This window comes from Chanodichthys erythropterus, chromosome 11, assembly GCF_024489055.1.
Source record: "Chanodichthys erythropterus isolate Z2021 chromosome 11, ASM2448905v1, whole genome shotgun sequence".
Taxonomy (NCBI): Eukaryota; Metazoa; Chordata; class Actinopteri; order Cypriniformes; family Xenocyprididae; genus Chanodichthys; species Chanodichthys erythropterus.
In genome coordinates, this window is record NC_090231.1 from 24,903,899 (window position 1) to 24,923,643 (window position 19,745).

The window sequence follows — 19,745 nt, forward strand, 5'->3', positions numbered from 1 at the left end:
AACAGGCTGTGGAAGGCGATGAAGAGTCCTTTCCGGTGCTGTTGCCCCTGTAGTGATGTGGATGTTGTGGAGCCTTTTGTCCCTCCACCAGATCTGGAGCCAGAGCCTGATCCCGAGCCATTGTCACCTGCTCCAGATCTGGAGCCAGAGTCTGATCCCGAGCCATTGTCACCTGCTCCAGATCTGGAGCCAGAGTCTGATCCCGAGTCACCGTCACCTGCTCCAGATCTGGAGCCAGAGCCTGATCCCGAGCCATTGTCACCTGCTCCAGATCTGGAGCCAGAGTCTGATCCCGAGCCATTGTCACCTGCTCCAGATCTGGAGCCAGAGTCTGATCCCGAGCCACCGTCACCTGAGCCTGATACCTTATATTGTTTTTCAGAGTCCTTTGAGTCTCTGTATAACGTGGGAGAGATGCTTGGATCCGGAGCATTTGGCAGGGTGTACGAGGGAACGCGCAAAGTTGATGGCAAAAAGGTAAATCTTAATTTTGCTCTTGCATGCATCAAAACATATTTAAAACAATTTACACCGATGGTTTAATACTTAGTGCAAGATCAAGTGCTTGAATACTGTTACTGTTTTGATTTTTGTTGTTGTCGTTTGTTTGTTTTTTGCAGGTTGCCATCAAGCAGATGCTCAAGATTGACAACGATCGTTATCTTCATATTGTAAGTTGGCCAAAGCCTGAATATGTATTTAGTTGTTTAAGTGCAGATTACTGTAGTTGATACACCCGTAGGAATCATCAGGTGTGAATGTGATTGACAAATAAGCCTAGAGGCACCAAATAACTTTGAGCTGAAAAGCCTCTTTTGAACGTATCTAAAAAGATCAAAGAAAAGTACATTAAAAAATGACATGTTTTCTTCAGATTTTTACCCAGCTAACCTTCTGTCTACTGCTTTTCTCTAGCCTGGGCACCCCAAACCTCTCGTTACCGAAGTGGCGCTGCTGCTGCTGATGAGGCGAGAACCCATATGCCCCTACGTCATACATCTATACGAGTGGTTTGAACATCCTCAAACGTTCACTCTCGTTATGGAGTACCCGGAACCCTGCGAGAGCCTGCATGACTTCATCACCCGTAACCCTCGACTGTGTGAACCAGCCGCACAGATCATCGTGCTACAGGCTATGATGGCGCTACTACACTGCATCGAGCGTGGTGTTTTTCACCATGACATCCATGCTCAGAATTTCCTGTGGAACAAAGACACGTTTCGTCTCAAGCTGATAGATTTTGGCTGCGGTCAGCTATTTAGTAGTGATGGCTACGAGAGCAAAATATACATCGGTGAGTATTTTGGGAGTGTGGAAACCTGAATGTAGTGACTTACTAATTATTTGTTGCTTTAAAATGTGCAAATGTCTTGCTTACAGGAGCACCGCTTTACTGCCCACCTGAAGTCCTGACCGAACCTCGCTTCCACGCCGTCCCAACAAATGTCTGGGCCCTAGGAGTCTTGTTGTATAAGATGGTGAACGGATGTCTTCCTTTTCGCAGTAGAAGAGAAATCACACAGGCCAAAATTACATTTCATAACTCCACATTATCCGAAGGTGAGTGAATGATATTGATAACACTGATAAACACGCATGAAGCAAAGGCTCTGTACAGAAACAGTTAAAGGTGAAGTATGTACGATTTTTTTATAGCTATAGCCCAACGTATAGCGAGAGTTTGGGAAGGGGCCTTTTGAAAATATGCTTTATTTTGTAAGAAACGACATACTTCACTTTTAAAGTAAAAATAAGGAACATTTTAGATGCTATTTTCATAGATACCAAGTCACATGGTCACGACTAACCAGCTCTCTCCTGCACAGAATGTGCAGATCTGATTAGCCAGTGCCTAGCCCGGGATCCCACTAAACGGCCGACGTTAGAGCAGATGTTTCAGCATGAATGGATTACAAGTGATCTAGACTGGGGAAGTTCAAGAGATTCAATCCATCTGTGATTTCAGGTGTGAGGAAGTGTAACAGACAGAGTAGGATTATTATCATGTGTCTTCAATTCTGGATCATTTGCAGTGAGGTGTTCGCTGTAATGTTCTTGTTATAGTCAAGTCAAGCTCATTTATATAGCGCTTTATACAATACAGATTGTTTCAAAGCGGCTTTGTGGTAATAAACAGGAAAATAACAGTATCAGTGATGCAAACAGAAAATATAAAATTGTTCATGAGTTGACTTGTTCATATGATCTTTGTATATTGGACAGGAAATAACATACTTGCTGTCCTTGGTGGAAGACTTGACCCGAGGCCTGAAGTCCAACCCCAACCCGACAGGGAACTCGGAGCCCGTCCACGTCTGAGCGAGAACACGAGAGACTGCGAGACTGGAACCAAATCATCAAGTCATCACAGCCACATTTGCTTTGTTTTCAAATGAATTGTTGCTTTGTTTTTTAAAAAGTCAAGACACCTCATCTTTATTTATATAGCGCCTCGTATATATGACCAATCTGTACATATGTATATATCATTTTTGAATTAAAGAAATGTTTTTTTTAAACAGTCTCGGCCTAGGAGGAACCTTTGAAGTGAAAAGGCAAAGACCTATTTTTGTGCTTCCCAAAATAAAACTAAATAAAAATGTAAATAAAACTCTACATGATATCAAATGTTTGGAGGTTTCACCATGACAACAAGAACTCTGACATTAATTTAGTGATCAAATTTAGCACTCTTAAATATGATCAAAATGTTGTAATCATAATAACTAAACCTCAAATTGTCATAAATCAACATCTCCGTAAAATGTTATGGAGTTTCTAATAGAAATATGACTTTCTGTAACAAAACAGGGTGCTGATTTTGTACAATCATGTTTATCCAACATCAGGCATTTTGGGAGACACAACAAGTGAATAGGGAAATTAAATATCAATATTCTTATGAAATATTAGACATTATTATGAAAATGTTGCCAATTATTGCTCCCATTATTACACTTCTTTTTTCATTACATGTCGCCCCAAGAACACATTCATATGCAAATTAGATACAGTATATAGATACAATGTATCACATTTAAGGCCATTTTACCCACACCTTGCATCAAGTAAAACGGTATATCAATCAATTCCGTTATATCTTTGATTAGTTGAGAATCCTTGTTACGTCCCCATCTAGTCTAGGGTTTAAGGAACAGGTAACAGAATAAATATGGTGTGATGTGTGGAGGCAGCAAGGTGCAATTCCCAACACCAGGGCTTTAACAAAGACCAAAGGCAACTCAATATCAAAATAAACACGTTCATTTATTGTACAGATGTGGGAGGATTAAGGCTTCAAGAGGGGGCAAGGCCAAAATAACAAACATAAACCCTCTAACTATTTAGGAAGAAACTAACTAATCTACAAAAGAAAAGAAAACCAAAATACAATAATACACTAACTCCCTAACTAACTTAAACAAGAGAAAACAAGATATAAAGAAAATGGCACCCACCTCTCTACTAACCCTTCCCCAAATGATTAACAAAATAAACTTAGGTAAAGAAAAACAATAACAAAAGTATATAGAAAAGGAGATAACTTACAAAACATAAGGGTTTTCTGGTAGCACAAAGTACAACAAAAAGTGTCAACACAACGACACTAAAGAAAAGGGAAAAAAAATCAACAAGGTATAAGTCAAAAACAACTAATAAGGCTTTCTGGGTTGGGAAAAGAAGCCGGGAAAAGAAGCCTCGCAATGCAGCCTCCACACACAAACACACACAAACACACACAAACACACACACACACACACTGCTCTGTTTGTGCAATGGTGCTGCTTAAATCCCCACAGCTTCCTCTCCTCCTCCAATCACATCAGATCTCCAATCACTGGAGTCAGGTGGCAGCCGTTACTTCCTGCTTATGGAAGTAGAGAGAGAGGGAAAACAGGGAGAAAGGGAAAAAAAAAAAAAAAACATACGTCCTTGGACGTAACAATCATCTTTATAAAAGTTTGGTTAAAAAAAAAAATCCTGAACCCTAAAAATTGATTTGTAAATGGCATGTACTGTATATTGTTTTTGCCTATACATGTCATTTCATGTCTTTTTCTTTTTTTAAACAACCGAGTCCTGGTGTCCACTACAGAGGACATACTGTAGCATCACATGTGAATAAAATAGATTTAAAAAAAAGAAAAAATCCCCATTTGTTTATCACGCTCTGAACAATGTCATGACATGAAAAATACTAAATTCAAACAACCTTTTGTTTTTTCGGGCTCTCAGTAAGAAAGTATAGGCCTATTATTAATTTTCATTCCACAAAAACACTCAATTTAATCGCAATTCAGTTGTCTCCTGTCTTTCTCAAACAATATTTAAGTCATTAACAGTTTAACTCTGCGCTGTCATGTACCAATTCAGGACTGAAATATTACGGAGGTAGAAACCACATCAAATGTAGGGTGAATGAAGGGTGATTGGGACACAAGGTCAGATGGGAATTTATTTTCTCACCCGATGAGTGAAAAAAAGCCTTTTTTTGCTGAGGCCTAGCTGTGAGACCGCATAATTAAAATGGGATGCCCTCATTGGTCTAACATCATGTAAGTGGGCGGGACATGCATCAAACAGGAAGTTGACCGTGAAATGCATGAACTGAGGAAAATGACATACGCTTTTGGTAGTTTTAATAATAAGGTCTTAAAATTGTCATAGCTACTACAAACGTTTGATAGAAACATGAATATGACGCACTACTGCTACAAAATCAGTAAAAACAATTGTTAATATCATGTTTCTATTTTCAGAATTAGGTTGTTTTATTTTGTCCCATCCACCCAAACACAAAATGTATAATTTTGGGTGATTGGGACAGTGCTTAAATGCTTTTGCTAATTAAGAAAATTATTAGCCTTGCAATAGAGAACCATTGTTTATGCTCTATATGCTCTATATTCTGAAAATAGAAACATTATAGTTAAACTCTTTTTATTTTTTATTTATTTATTTATTTTTATTTTTTACTGATTGCAGTAATAATTTTACGGTTGCAGTAATGAAAGGTTTGACTTTTGGACTTCAAACCTTCTTTTGATGGATTTCAAATAAATAAAGTTGAACAAACATAAACATGGACTCTTAATGATGATGAACAGAAAAGGAAATATTGCATATAAAATGATATCAAAGTATGAACTGTGCAATACAGTAAATATGCTTAAACTACCCTAAATCAATGGAAAGACGTGCTGTCCCAATCACCCAAACGTTACCAAACAAATGGTTTTGCTCAGTTTGCAGAAAAGTGTATGTCGCACATCCTTTCATTATAATATACCATCGTTTCCTCCGCAAATGGATAGTTAACATCTTCAGTATTACAGAAATGTATCATGTGTTGAGCTGATGTTTTTCATTTAAGACAAATTCAAAAACTGTCCCAATCAACCTTTTAATTCACCCTAGTAAATACATTTTAAAAAAAAGTCAACTTTCAGTTTAGCGATTGTTTCCTTGAACATTTTTTGTTATTTCCCCAACATTCGTTTTATTTATTAAATTATTTATCCTCCTCGCACATTTAATTCATTGTGTATTTATTTATGCAGGAATGTGTGGAATTATTGTGTGTATTTATTTACACATTTATTTATTTATGTACAATTTTGTGGATTTATTTATTCTGGTATTTATATATTTATTGTTTTTGCAGGTTTCGTCCTCCATAAAAGATATGATTGTAAAATACATGATGAACGTCATCCTCCACTCCTTCACTAGTAAAACCATAAATGGGCTTTATTTCGATGACGCATTAGTGATACTGAAAGCTGATTGGCTTGATGGTTATATATGCGGAAAAGAGCCAATTTAATCAATCTCTAGAGTTTATAAGATGTCCGATTTATCCTCCCTTGTGCCTTTTTACACGCATTTTGGACAGAAGCAATGGCTACATGATCCATTAGACTGTAAGTGCCTTAATTGCGAAGTGGACGCTTTTGCTCAATTATGAATAGGCTAATGCAGATTCTGGACACGAATATTTCCCAGGATTTTAATAATAATAATAATAATAACAACAACAATAACTGTTCAGAAAGAATAAAAATTATATTTATTAAAGAGAACGTCCAAATTAAGTTTGAAACAGTCAATAAATGTGTTCCGATTCGACGTCCGCTCACGCGCTCTTCCCATGTGCACGTGCTTGCATGCGATGAGTTGCTATAGCGACGCGTGTTATGGTTATGAATTCTGAATATATACACTCGAACCGATCACTGTCTGTTGGTTGAGAGACGAGGCGAATTTACAGACTTTTGCAGAGTATTTTCTGTGCGAATCTTGTGACTTTGAAGCTGTTGGAGGATTTCCGAGAGGAGACTTTTATTCTAGAAGACATCGCAGGATATATCCTTTTTATATAAAGTTATATTTTTGAAAGAGTTCCTATTATTTTTGAGGATACTTTTATTTTATTGTTCTTCTCTTAGTTTAGAAGGAGTTAGTTTTTATTTCATTTTTTTTTTTTTATTAATTTTTGTTTTGTTTTGTTTTGTTTTTTTATTTTCTGTGGAGAGTTGTATTTTACTGTATTGCATTTTGTATTGTATTTTGTATAGTTTTTATTACAGATTGCAGGAAGATGGCTCACGTGATGGGTGAAAGAGGAGGCGAGTGCTTTAGTTTTTCACTTGTTTATGGTATGGTATGATGTACAATGATTGCCTACATTAATGTGAAAAACAATTGTGCCAGGTAACCCATTTGATCCCCCAAGTGATCAGATATATTTGATTCCTTGCATATGAAATAAACGCTTCAATCTGAGTAACTAAAGTAACAATTTGTAATTGACCCACTGACATTGATTATTGATACAACATAACTAACTATGTGATGTTTGGAGACCCAGTTCTGATGATCAGGAGCCGCTGCCAGACCCGACCCAGACACAGAGCCAGGAGCTTCCTGGATATTTAACACCTCTGTCTTCTGAGTCGGCTGTTTCTATGTCCGCAGGTCAGGCTGTCAGGTCCGCCGACAGCTTCGATGGATGGCTGTGCCCTCCGCTGCCAGGTCAAGTTCCTGTCGAGCCAAAGAAGACGTTACGTGGCCTAACTGCCCAGGGTGCCACGGAGGCTTCTCCTGTGAGCGAGAGCTCAACAGGTGAGATTGAAATAAGGCCGGGCGGTGTAAAGTGGACAGATCAATGGTAATTGCACTGTCTGACACACACCCGAAACACGCACACAGAAATCCTCTTCTCAGACGTCATTCTATCGTTGCTTAATTTGATGTCAGAGATGTTTCTAATAGTTGTGTTTTCAATTGTTTTCTTCATTTCAGAAAAACCTACAGAACGCAGGAAGAGCAAACAAATTCGTTCTTTCCTCAACAGGCCGTGGAAGGCCGTGGAAGATCTGGAGCCAGAGCCTGATCCCGAGCCACCGTCACCTCCACCAGATCTGGAGTCAGAGTCTGATCCCGAGTCACCGTCACCTCCACCAGATCTGGAGCCAGAGTCTGATCCCGAGCCACCGTCACCTGCTCCAGATCACTCCGGCGTCAAGCCAATTAATGGTAAGTCGGCAGTGGTTATTTCTCCAACGTTATTTTGTCAGTTTTATTTTCCCCATTTTAATATGATTTTTTCGACACAACCAGCACTGATATTTTTTAAATAAAACAATTGTTTTTCTTCCTTTCAGAAAAACCTACAGAACGCAGGAAGAGGAAAAGAATTCGTTCTTTCCTCAACAGGCTGTGGAAGGCGATGAAGAGTCCTTTCCGGTGCTGTTGCCCCTGTAGTGATGTGGATGTTGTGGAGCCTTTTGTCCCTCCACCAGATCTGGAGCCAGAGCCTGATCCCGAGCCATTGTCACCTGCTCCAGATCTGGAGCCAGAGTCTGATCCCGAGCCACCGTCACCTGCTCCAGATCTGGAGCCAGAGTCTGATCCCGAGTCACCGTCACCTGCTCCAGATCTGGAGCCAGAGCCTGATCCCGAGCCATTGTCACCTGCTCCAGATCTGGAGCCAGAGTCTGATCCCGAGCCATTGTCACCTGCTCCAGATCTGGAGCCAGAGTCTGATCCCGAGCCACCGTCACCTGAGCCTGATACCTTATATTGTTTTTCAGAGTCCTTTGAGTCTCTGTATAACGTGGGAGAGATGCTTGGATCCGGAGCATTTGGCAGGGTGTACGAGGGAACGCGCAAAGTTGATGGCAAAAAGGTAAATCTTAATTTTGCTCTTGCATGCATCAAAACATATTTAAAACAATTTACACCGATGGTTTAATACTTAGTGCAAGATCAAGTGCTTGAATACTGTTACTGTTTTGATTTTTGTTGTTGTCGTTTGTTTGTTTTTTGCAGGTTGCCATCAAGCAGATGCTCAAGATTGACAACGATCGTTATCTTCATATTGTAAGTTGGCCAAAGCCTGAATATGTATTTAGTTGTTTAAGTGCAGATTACTGTAGTTGATACACCCGTAGGAATCATCAGGTGTGAATGTGATTGACAAATAAGCCTAGAGGCACCAAATAACTTTGAGCTGAAAAGCCTCTTTTGAACGTATCTAAAAAGATCAAAGAAAAGTACATTAAAAAATGACATGTTTTCTTCAGATTTTTACCCAGCTAACCTTCTGTCTACTGCTTTTCTCTAGCCTGGGCACCCCAAACCTCTCGTTACCGAAGTGGCGCTGCTGCTGCTGATGAGGCGAGAACCCATATGCCCCTACGTCATACATCTATACGAGTGGTTTGAACATCCTCAAACGTTCACTCTCGTTATGGAGTACCCGGAACCCTGCGAGAGCCTGCATGACTTCATCACCCGTAACCCTCGACTGTGTGAACCAGCCGCACAGATCATCGTGCTACAGGCTATGATGGCGCTACTACACTGCATCGAGCGTGGTGTTTTTCACCATGACATCCATGCTCAGAATTTCCTGTGGAACAAAGACACGTTTCGTCTCAAGCTGATAGATTTTGGCTGCGGTCAGCTATTTAGTAGTGATGGCTACGAGAGCAAAATATACATCGGTGAGTATTTTGGGAGTGTGGAAACCTGAATGTAGTGACTTACTAATTATTTGTTGCTTTAAAATGTGCAAATGTCTTGCTTACAGGAGCACCGCTTTACTGCCCACCTGAAGTCCTGACCGAACCTCGCTTCCACGCCGTCCCAACAAATGTCTGGGCCCTAGGAGTCTTGTTGTATAAGATGGTGAACGGATGTCTTCCTTTTCGCAGTAGAAGAGAAATCACACAGGCCAAAATTACATTTCATAACTCCACATTATCCGAAGGTGAGTGAATGATATTGATAACACTGATAAACACGCATGAAGCAAAGGCTCTGTACAGAAACAGTTAAAGGTGAAGTATGTACGATTTTTTTATAGCTATAGCCCAACGTATAGCGAGAGTTTGGGAAGGGGCCTTTTGAAAATATGCTTTATTTTGTAAGAAACGACATACTTCACTTTTAAAGTAAAAATAAGGAACATTTTAGATGCTATTTTCATAGATACCAAGTCACATGGTCACGACTAACCAGCTCTCTCCTGCACAGAATGTGCAGATCTGATTAGCCAGTGCCTAGCCCGGGATCCCACTAAACGGCCGACGTTAGAGCAGATGTTTCAGCATGAATGGATTACAAGTGATCTAGACTGGGGAAGTTCAAGAGATTCAATCCATCTGTGATTTCAGGTGTGAGGAAGTGTAACAGACAGAGTAGGATTATTATCATGTGTCTTCAATTCTGGATCATTTGCAGTGAGGTGTTCGCTGTAATGTTCTTGTTATAGTCAAGTCAAGCTCATTTATATAGCGCTTTATACAATACAGATTGTTTCAAAGCGGCTTTGTGGTAATAAACAGGAAAATAACAGTATCAGTGATGCAAACAGAAAATATAAAATTGTTCATGAGTTGACTTGTTCATATGATCTTTGTATATTGGACAGGAAATAACATACTTGCTGTCCTTGGTGGAAGACTTGACCCGAGGCCTGAAGTCCAACCCCAACCCGACAGGGAACTCGGAGCCCGTCCACGTCTGAGCGAGAACACGAGAGACTGCGAGACTGGAACCAAATCATCAAGTCATCACAGCCACATTTGCTTTGTTTTCAAATGAATTGTTGCTTTGTTTTTTAAAAAGTCAAGACACCTCATCTTTATTTATATAGCGCCTCGTATATATGACCAATCTGTACATATGTATATATCATTTTTGAATTAAAGAAATGTTTTTTTTAAACAGTCTCGGCCTAGGAGGAACCTTTGAAGTGAAAAGGCAAAGACCTATTTTTGTGCTTCCCAAAATAAAACTAAATAAAAATGTAAATAAAACTCTACATGATATCAAATGTTTGGAGGTTTCACCATGACAACAAGAACTCTGACATTAATTTAGTGATCAAATTTAGCACTCTTAAATATGATCAAAATGTTGTAATCATAATAACTAAACCTCAAATTGTCATAAATCAACATCTCCGTAAAATGTTATGGAGTTTCTAATAGAAATATGACTTTCTGTAACAAAACAGGGTGCTGATTTTGTACAATCATGTTTATCCAACATCAGGCATTTTGGGAGACACAACAAGTGAATAGGGAAATTAAATATCAATATTCTTATGAAATATTAGACATTATTATGAAAATGTTGCCAATTATTGCTCCCATTATTACACTTCTTTTTTCATTACATGTCGCCCCAAGAACACATTCATATGCAAATTAGATACAGTATATAGATACAATGTATCACATTTAAGGCCATTTTACCCACACCTTGCATCAAGTAAAACGGTATATCAATCAATTCCGTTATATCTTTGATTAGTTGAGAATCCTTGTTACGTCCCCATCTAGTCTAGGGTTTAAGGAACAGGTAACAGAATAAATATGGTGTGATGTGTGGAGGCAGCAAGGTGCAATTCCCAACACCAGGGCTTTAACAAAGACCAAAGGCAACTCAATATCAAAATAAACACGTTCATTTATTGTACAGATGTGGGAGGATTAAGGCTTCAAGAGGGGGCAAGGCCAAAATAACAAACATAAACCCTCTAACTATTTAGGAAGAAACTAACTAATCTACAAAAGAAAAGAAAACCAAAATACAATAATACACTAACTCCCTAACTAACTTAAACAAGAGAAAACAAGATATAAAGAAAATGGCACCCACCTCTCTACTAACCCTTCCCCAAATGATTAACAAAATAAACTTAGGTAAAGAAAAACAATAACAAAAGTATATAGAAAAGGAGATAACTTACAAAACATAAGGGTTTTCTGGTAGCACAAAGTACAACAAAAAGTGTCAACACAACGACACTAAAGAAAAGGGAAAAAAAATCAACAAGGTATAAGTCAAAAACAACTAATAAGGCTTTCTGGGTTGGGAAAAGAAGCCGGGAAAAGAAGCCTCGCAATGCAGCCTCCACACACAAACACACACAAACACACACAAACACAAACACACACACACACAAACACTGCTCTGTTTGTGCAATGGTGCTGCTTAAATCCCCACAGCTTCCTCTCCTCCTCCAATCACATCAGATCTCCAATCACTGGAGTCAGGTGGCAGCCGTTACTTCCTGCTTATGGAAGTAGAGAGAGAGGGAAAACAGGGAGAAAGGGAAAAAAAAACAAAAAAACATACGTCCTTGGACGTAACAATCATCTTTATAAAAGTTTGGTTAAAAAAAAAAATCCTGAACCCTAAAAATTGATTTGTAAATGGCATGTACTGTATATTGTTTTTGCCTATACATGTCATTTCATGTCTTTTTCTTTTTTTAAACAACCGAGTCCTGGTGTCCACTACAGAGGACATACTGTAGCATCACATGTGAATAAAATAGATTTAAAAAAAAGAAAAAATCCCCATTTGTTTATCACGCTCTGAACAATGTCATGACATGAAAAATACTAAATTCAAACAACCTTTTGTTTTTTCGGGCTCTCAGTAGGAAAGTATAGGCCTATTATTAATTTTCATTCCACAAAAACACTCAATTTAATCGCAATTCAGTTGTCTCCTGTCTTTCTCAAACAATATTTAAGTCATTAACAGTTTAACTCTGCGCTGTCATGTACCAATTCAGGACTGAAATATTACGGAGGTAGAAACCACATCAAATGTAGGGTGAATGAAGGGTGATTGGGACACAAGGTCAGATGGGAATTTATTTTCTCACCCGATGAGTGAAAAAAAGCCTTTTTTTGCTGAGGCCTAGCTGTGAGACCGCATAATTAAAATGGGATGCCCTCATTGGTCTAACATCCTGTAAGTGGGCGGGACATGCATCAAACAGGAAGTTGACCGTGAAATGCGTGAACTGAGGAAAATGACATACGCTTTTGGTAGTTTTAATAATAAGGTCTTAAAATTGTCATAGCTACTACAAACGTTTGATAGAAACATGAATATGACGCACTACTGCTACAAAATCAGTAAAAACAATTGATAATATCATGTTTCTATTTTCAGAATTAGGTTGTTTTATTTTGTCCCATCCACCCAAACACAAAATGTATAATTTTGGGTGATTGGGACAGTGCTTAAATGCTTTTGCTAATTAAGAAAATTATTAGCCTTGCAATAGAGAACCATTGTTTATGCTCTATATGCTCTATATTCTGAAAATAGAAACATTATAGTTAAACTCTTTTTTTTTTTTTTTTACTGATTGCAATAATAATTTTACTGTTGCAGTAATGAAAGGTTTGACTTTTGGACTTCAAGAACATCTTTTGATGGATTTCAAATAAATAAAGTTGAACAAACATAAACATGGACTCTTAATGATGATGAACAGAAAAGGAAATATTGCATATAAAATGATATCAAAGTATGAACTGTGCAATACAGTAAATATGCTTAAACTACCCTAAATCAATGGAAAGACGTGCTGTCCCAATCACCCAAACGTTACCAAACAAACGGTTTTGCTCAGTTTGCAGAAAAGTGTATGTCGCACATCCTTATGTGCAGGCAGGCATATGCAAATGTCTTAGCTGTCCAGATCTGCAGGCTCAGGAGAAATCCTTGATGGTTCGGTCCACTGGCATGAAACTCACGAGAGCATCACAATGCATTCGTTTAGTGTTCACATGAGAGCTGACGTTGTTGCGTATTGAATAATGTTATTTTGTAAATAAAGCGGTAAATTATGTTGTTATTTTTGCACAAACAAAGCACTCATTTCATAAAACTGAGTTTAAGCCACTGGAGTCACGTGTCGTACTTTAATGATGTCACCTTTCTGGACCTTAGAGTTGCGTTGGATCTCTCTGAAGGAACAGAAACCTCTCAGACTTGAAGGTAAGTCATAAATATATAAAAGTAATAAATGTTCATTTTTTGGGTGAACTAACCTTTTAAACCCCTACTCTTATTCGAAGGATATCCTGGGATTTTTGAGACAGGAGCAACCTTGTTTTCCCAGGAGGTCTCCGATCCAGTTACTGACCAGACTCAACCCTGCTTAGCTTCAGTGGGAAACAGTAGCAATAATCATAGCAGCAGCAGTGTAGCAGATCTAGTCCACCAAGAACAAATACATTAACATTGCCATATTCATCAACATGCTAGAACTATTTTGAGTTATGATTTAAATACTCTATTAACAGGTTAAATATAGGTCTGCTTATGCTTTTTTTCTGTTAACAATAAATTAAATGAAACAATTAACAATAAATTAAAATAAATACTAAAATAATTGCTATGCCCCAGGTGCAAACAGACCACATCATATCAAGGACCTTAGGAGATGGGAAGCTTCCCTGCAAACATACCCCTGCGGGGCCCATGCTGGCTTTTTGCGGGCACAGTGGGCTAGGACCAGCCCACACCTAACCTAAACAGGCCCAGTGCCGGCTTGCCCAGACGAGGCCCACAGCTTTGGGCTCACTGCCCACATTAAGCCCATGATGTCCCAGTGTTGGCCAGCCCGTTCGGGCCCAGAGCAACTTTTGTACCTTTGGGCCCATGGAGGTTTTGCGTAGGCAGCCCACTTTCATTTCCCATGCTCTGTTTGGCTGTATTTTTATACAGTATTTTCTGTTTTCCTAAAATACATACAAATGTATGTAAAATTACAAAAATAATCTGTAAATAATACAATAAACAAAACAGTTAGATGATAAAACGGTCAAATGCGAGGCAGTAAAGTAAAATCTCCTTATTCAAATAAGCTGAAAACACCGTCACATGACCAGCAGCAACAGAACTTTAAACGCTAACAGTCTTGATCTCAGCATCTTTACTTATTACAATCCAGTTTGACGATTTCTTTCATACAAAACTTTTAGATGTTGATGTTTTATTGAAAATAGTAAATTTTGAAGTCACTGTTGGAGGTGAGCATTTGCTTTAGTTGGGCTCTTGACCCTTGACTTCTCAGCATCAGTTGTTCTCTAGCTGCTATAACCATTTCTTTTTTTTTAATGGGCATTAACCATTATTTTCATTAATGATAAATGTGGTACCCCATGCTGCCAGGTTTATTGTTGTAGATTAATAGTGTGGGCCCAGTGAGGGATTCCCATGCAGAGCCAGCGCTAATGGGCCAACATTTTGACAATGAGCAAATTCTCAGGGGCAGCCTGCTGGGGGCTCTTAGGCTAGCCCTAAGTGGGCCCGTAAAGGGCCAGTGCAGGGTTGTGACTAATTGTTTATTGTGTTGCTTAGACTACTCACATATCAGTGTTTCACATGGCACAAATACTGCTAATTCGGAAGCAAACTATGTTGCAACTAGTTACAATGAATTTTCTCAAGAACTGACATCTATTGCAATTTGTTTGTTGTGCAATAAGCATCAGACAGCCTTGGAACTAACCCTGTGCCATTTGACATCACTAATCTGCTGAACAATTTAATCAAAATGAGTTGGCTTGAATTTAAAATAAAGCAGTATTTATGAGAAGAAAACATGTGTCTAAACACAAATCCACAGCTCAAACATACCAGCAGTTCTAATTACTTCATTAACTTGATGTTTACATTTGCTATTTGGTTGATAAGGTATTTGTGGTTTTGAGTGTCACTACATGAGTTACTGTGTATTTTAGACTGATTCTGAGTCTTGTTGATATTTTGGTCTCCAGATATGACTTGAGTCCCTCCTAGAGATTTTTTGGCTGTTTTATTATTTGTCAGGGAACATGATTTGGTGTATATCCAGCATACAACCTACCGAGACTCATCACTGTATTATCACAAAGTATAACTGTTTGAAAAAAGAAAAAAGAAAAAGAACCCTAACAATAGGCCCTACCTAATAAATTTCTTAAACAGCTGACCTGGGTTACATTCTGGTAATGGTAAATTATATGTAAGTAAGCAGTGTGTTGAAGCTGAAGCTTTACAGTTTTTTTTTACAATAGGACACATTTCTCAATACTTAGGTCACTTTTTCAGAACTCTTCAGTACAGTTCTCCTAACCAACTTTCATCTTGGCACAGCAGTTAATTTCACATTCAAAATGCACTAAATCTACCAAAACACTTCATACATGTCTCAAATCAACTCATTCTTCCAGAACACTAGCAAAGGTTTTCACCCAGCAAACACACTTTGTCACTTATAAAACATCAACCTAAAAACACTAACATCAGTTAGCAATATACAATGTTTTCATTTTTAAAATTTCTTAGCAAAACAAGAATGACACTCTCTACTGCTTATAATTCACTGCAGTTTATGTTACATGGTCCATGTTTACATTGCAGGACAAAATTATTCCTAAGTTTCCCCTTTTGAGTTGATGGTAATGAAATTGAAAGACTAATGCTGTGTTCACACCAGACGCGACTTGCGCGAATAAATCGCGCTATTCGCGCGTAGTTGGACGCTTGAACATTTTGAGTTTACTCGCTTCATTCGCGCGTGAAAATCCCTTCACAACAGACGCGAATTCGCGTCATGAGAGGGGCTCTCCCGCTCCTTTATGTGTCCCAGACTCTCCCACTGCTTTCTGCACACTTCCTCTGAATAAACACAACTTGTCAGTGGGGAAATAATTGTAAATTACAGTGAATAAGCTCAATTGGTCGTCTTTAGTTGGCTTGTAGTCTTAATATGTATTTATATACATGTATATATATAGCTCAAATTGAGTAAAGACCGTTTTTTACAACTTATCAGATTGTCCGACCTCCTCACTCACTTTCTTTCAAACACGATCCTTTTTATTTCTGTTTCTATAAATGTATGAAGATGTACAGCGACGATGATTTTGTCCTCCATTGTTGTTTCGAATTTCTGCCTCAGCTCGCTACGTCACGTCACTACTAGAGCAAGCTCCCGATTGGTTAACGCGGCGCGGAAATTCGCCAAAGTTCAGATTTTTCAACTTGCGCGATTCGCGCGAATCGCGTCATTCGCGCGAATCGCTCAATTCGCGCCGCGTCATTCGCGCGAATCGCGTCATTCGCGCCGCTTCATTCGCGCGAATCGCGCCGCAGGATGTCAATTCGCGTCTTTGCATTGACTTAACATGTAAATCACTCGCGCTTACCGCTTCATTCGCGTCCGGTGTGAACGCACCATAATGCTTGTGTAGGTGTTCAGTTTCATCTAATTGTTTTGATAGTATTTGATTTTTTTAGATTCAGAATATATTTCATAACTATATTACTGTAGAAATGTAGCAAATTGCTGTCTTATTCAGTTTTGTATTATGTTATTGTTTTGAACACAAGTTTAACAGTTTTGAAAACAGTATGTAAGCATGTGCAAATTGGCCTGTACGTACAAAGAGTTTTGGAAGTTGTTGTGTCTGAGTGAGAAAAGAATTCATGAAATTTGAGAGATGTAGTCACTGAATGCATTTTGTGCAAAAGCAATGATAATTGATCCTCAGTTTAGCCCACATAGACTTCTGTTTTGCTCACTGTGTGAAGAGTTTTGCAAAAGTGACCTAAGCATTGAGAAATGTGTCCTAGCGTCTGTAAAAAACTGTAAGTGGATACAATATATATTAATAAGGTAATATTTTATGTACCTCCTGTAATATATTACAATAAACATGATCAACAGAGATGATAAAGTATTTTTAATTTTAGCAAACATGTTTCAAGCATTGATAGTAGCAAAACAGAAAGTAGATCTATGAGATTATGCAAAACGAAAGAGAAAAAAACCCTTTCATGAGAACTGTGGGTGTGTATGTCAGCAAGTGATGAAATATAAGTGAAGGTAGTGATCTATGAGGAGGTTGTCTTAACACAGCATTAGCGCGTCTGTATCATGCAGAACCACAGCGGTTCCAGTTTAAACTCCACCAGCTGGACGACCGTTGATCTGGTCAGCAGTGGTCTGATGAGTCTCTGCTTCATGATTGGAGTTCCTGGTAATGTTGCAGTAATTCTTTTCATAGTTCAACATTTCAAAAAGGAAAATTTCACCGTTCAACTGATGCTGAATCTGGCAGCTGCAGACATCTTGTGTTTGATAACCCTGCCTCTGTGGATCTACGAGGTCCTAAACAGCATTGACCAATTAACCTGCAAGCTTTTCACAGCACTCGTCTACTGCAGTATGTACTCAAGTGTGATTACAGTAACTATGCTGAGTGTTTATCGTTGTTTACGGGTTCGGCATCCACAGCTGTGGTCCAGAATGAGCAGAAGAAGAGAGAGAGTGCTGCTGTTCTGTGGCTGGGCTCTGTCACTGCTTTTCTCTTGTCCTGCTGTACTTACACAAGAGATCATTAAAGGTGAATCCAAAATGGAGTGTGAAAGAAACCTGGATTCAAATGCCAAGCTCATTGTTGCTTTAATAGAGTCGCTGCTTGGATTTCTTCTTCCGTTCACAATCATGTTGACTTCATATTATTACTTGCATAAACTGACCACACAGGGAGCGTTCAGACAGAGCTACAGACCAACCAAACTGGTGACCCGGATTGTCATCATTTTCTTCATTTTTTGGGCTCCGCACCAAATAATAAAATTAGAAGAAATTTGTGCATTTTTTTTTAAATCACAGCCAATTCTATCTCCTGTCGGTGACATTGCTGGAAGTCTTATGTTCATCAACAGTTGTGTGAATCCATTCCTCTATGCTTTTTCCTCAAAGAGTTTAAATCAGCACAAAAAGCCAGTGGAGTCCAGGAGAACTAAAGGCTCACAACACTCCCAGAGCGATCATTCAAGAGCTGTGAAGAGCTCACTGAACCCTAGTAAAACCTGACACTAAAGAATCATGTTGTATCAACATGTTGCATTTTAAAGTTTTAAATTTAAGTAAAGGTTGGACCATGATATAAGCACCTTTTAAAAATGCATTTCAGTGAATTAATAAGCACAATAACAAGCATTACTTTTTAAAGTTTATGAGTTCAATACTTTATTGCATCTATAACTGTATAATATAAGAGGCCATTGTAATGCAAGAACTATTTTGCATAAATGAAAGCATTGTCTAAACAACAGTCATATTAGTTAAAAGTGATATTGTTCAGATGTATTAAACATCCTTTTTTTGTTGTTATTCATCAATCATTATTTTACATTTAAAAGTATTATACATTTGAGATGCTGCTTTAACAAATGTATAATGCATATTGTTTTGTGACTTGATGTATCTGACATGATGCTCTATTATTATTATTAAGCCCTTGTTGTGTGAACTGTGTGTTTGGGGAATGGTGAAGCTGTATTGGCGTTTACAGTGAAGTCACAGTTGAAGCCTATCTATACAATCGAATGATAGTAACTTACTCATCTGTGAGCCACTTGTGCAATAATGTTTGAAAAAGTACCTAGAAAAAAAGAAACACTATTTCAAAGGCAGCTGAGCTACTGTCACAAGTTTGGAAATATCAGCTGAGCACTGAGTTGTAGTTTCTGTATTAGTTTGAATCTGTTCCTGTTTCCATTCTGCTCACTTTATTTATTTCTCAGAAGACAGTGATTAAGACTGATATGGTTTGCAATTAATAAAGGAAGTCAGGTTCTTTTGGAATAGTTTTGTTAACTTGCATTTATCATCACAAAATGTTGTGGATTAGTAACTATACAATAGATGACCTTTGTATTTTTCTGACTAAAGCTACAATAAAAGAATATATCATGGTTGTTTTACGTCTTTTTCAATGTAACATCTGATACTGATCTTCTGAGGAAGGCAGCAGTAGCAGCTCTCTGTTGCTATAGCAACCATCTCAGGTCAACACAACCTATTCGAAATAATCTGTTTGGTCCCGGGCAACAATTTACACTGTTGTATTTCATGGTATAAGACAAACTTTTCCTTAATAAACTGGAAGCTTTCATTATTATCTCTTGAACTATAAAACTGAATGTGAGGGTATAGGACAAAAATATGATACAGAATGGTAACAATCACAATAAATATAGCATTATATAAAAAAAATATATCTCCATAATATAAAAGAATAACAATAATTGTATATTTTCTACTGCTGCTAATTCTGACTTCACTGCACCAAGTCATTTTTAATGGCTGATGCAGCAATTTATATTTGACACCTACAGATGTGGATGTGACATCAGGCAAAATTAAATGTTTGTTGTTGCTAATATCATTGTAAAAATACTCTGTTTGTAATAGATTGTAATCAGGTGTCTGATTATAGGATGGTTTCCACCAGGATAAATTGAGGTGATTTGCCCATATGATCTCAGTATGGTTTTCTGTCTATATCGATTAAAACAGATTTTACTAAACCCCTGATATGACTGTAGTCTTCATCTCATGCAACTGTGTACATCAT

General features: G+C 38.2%; 1 protein-coding gene across 1 annotated transcript; it reads left to right on the plus strand.

The window, feature by feature from the left end:
* Window positions 1-17,248: 17,248 nt before the first annotated feature.
* Window positions 17,249-19,084, plus strand: LOC137030631 (leukotriene B4 receptor 1-like). The gene is made up of 2 exons (XM_067401050.1): window positions 17,249-18,936; window positions 18,977-19,084. The coding sequence occupies exon 1, from the start codon at window positions 17,255-17,257 to the stop codon at window positions 18,197-18,199; it is 945 nt and encodes a 314-aa protein (XP_067257151.1). The 5' UTR covers window positions 17,249-17,254; the 3' UTR covers window positions 18,200-18,936; window positions 18,977-19,084.
* Window positions 19,085-19,745: the final 661 nt, after the last annotated feature.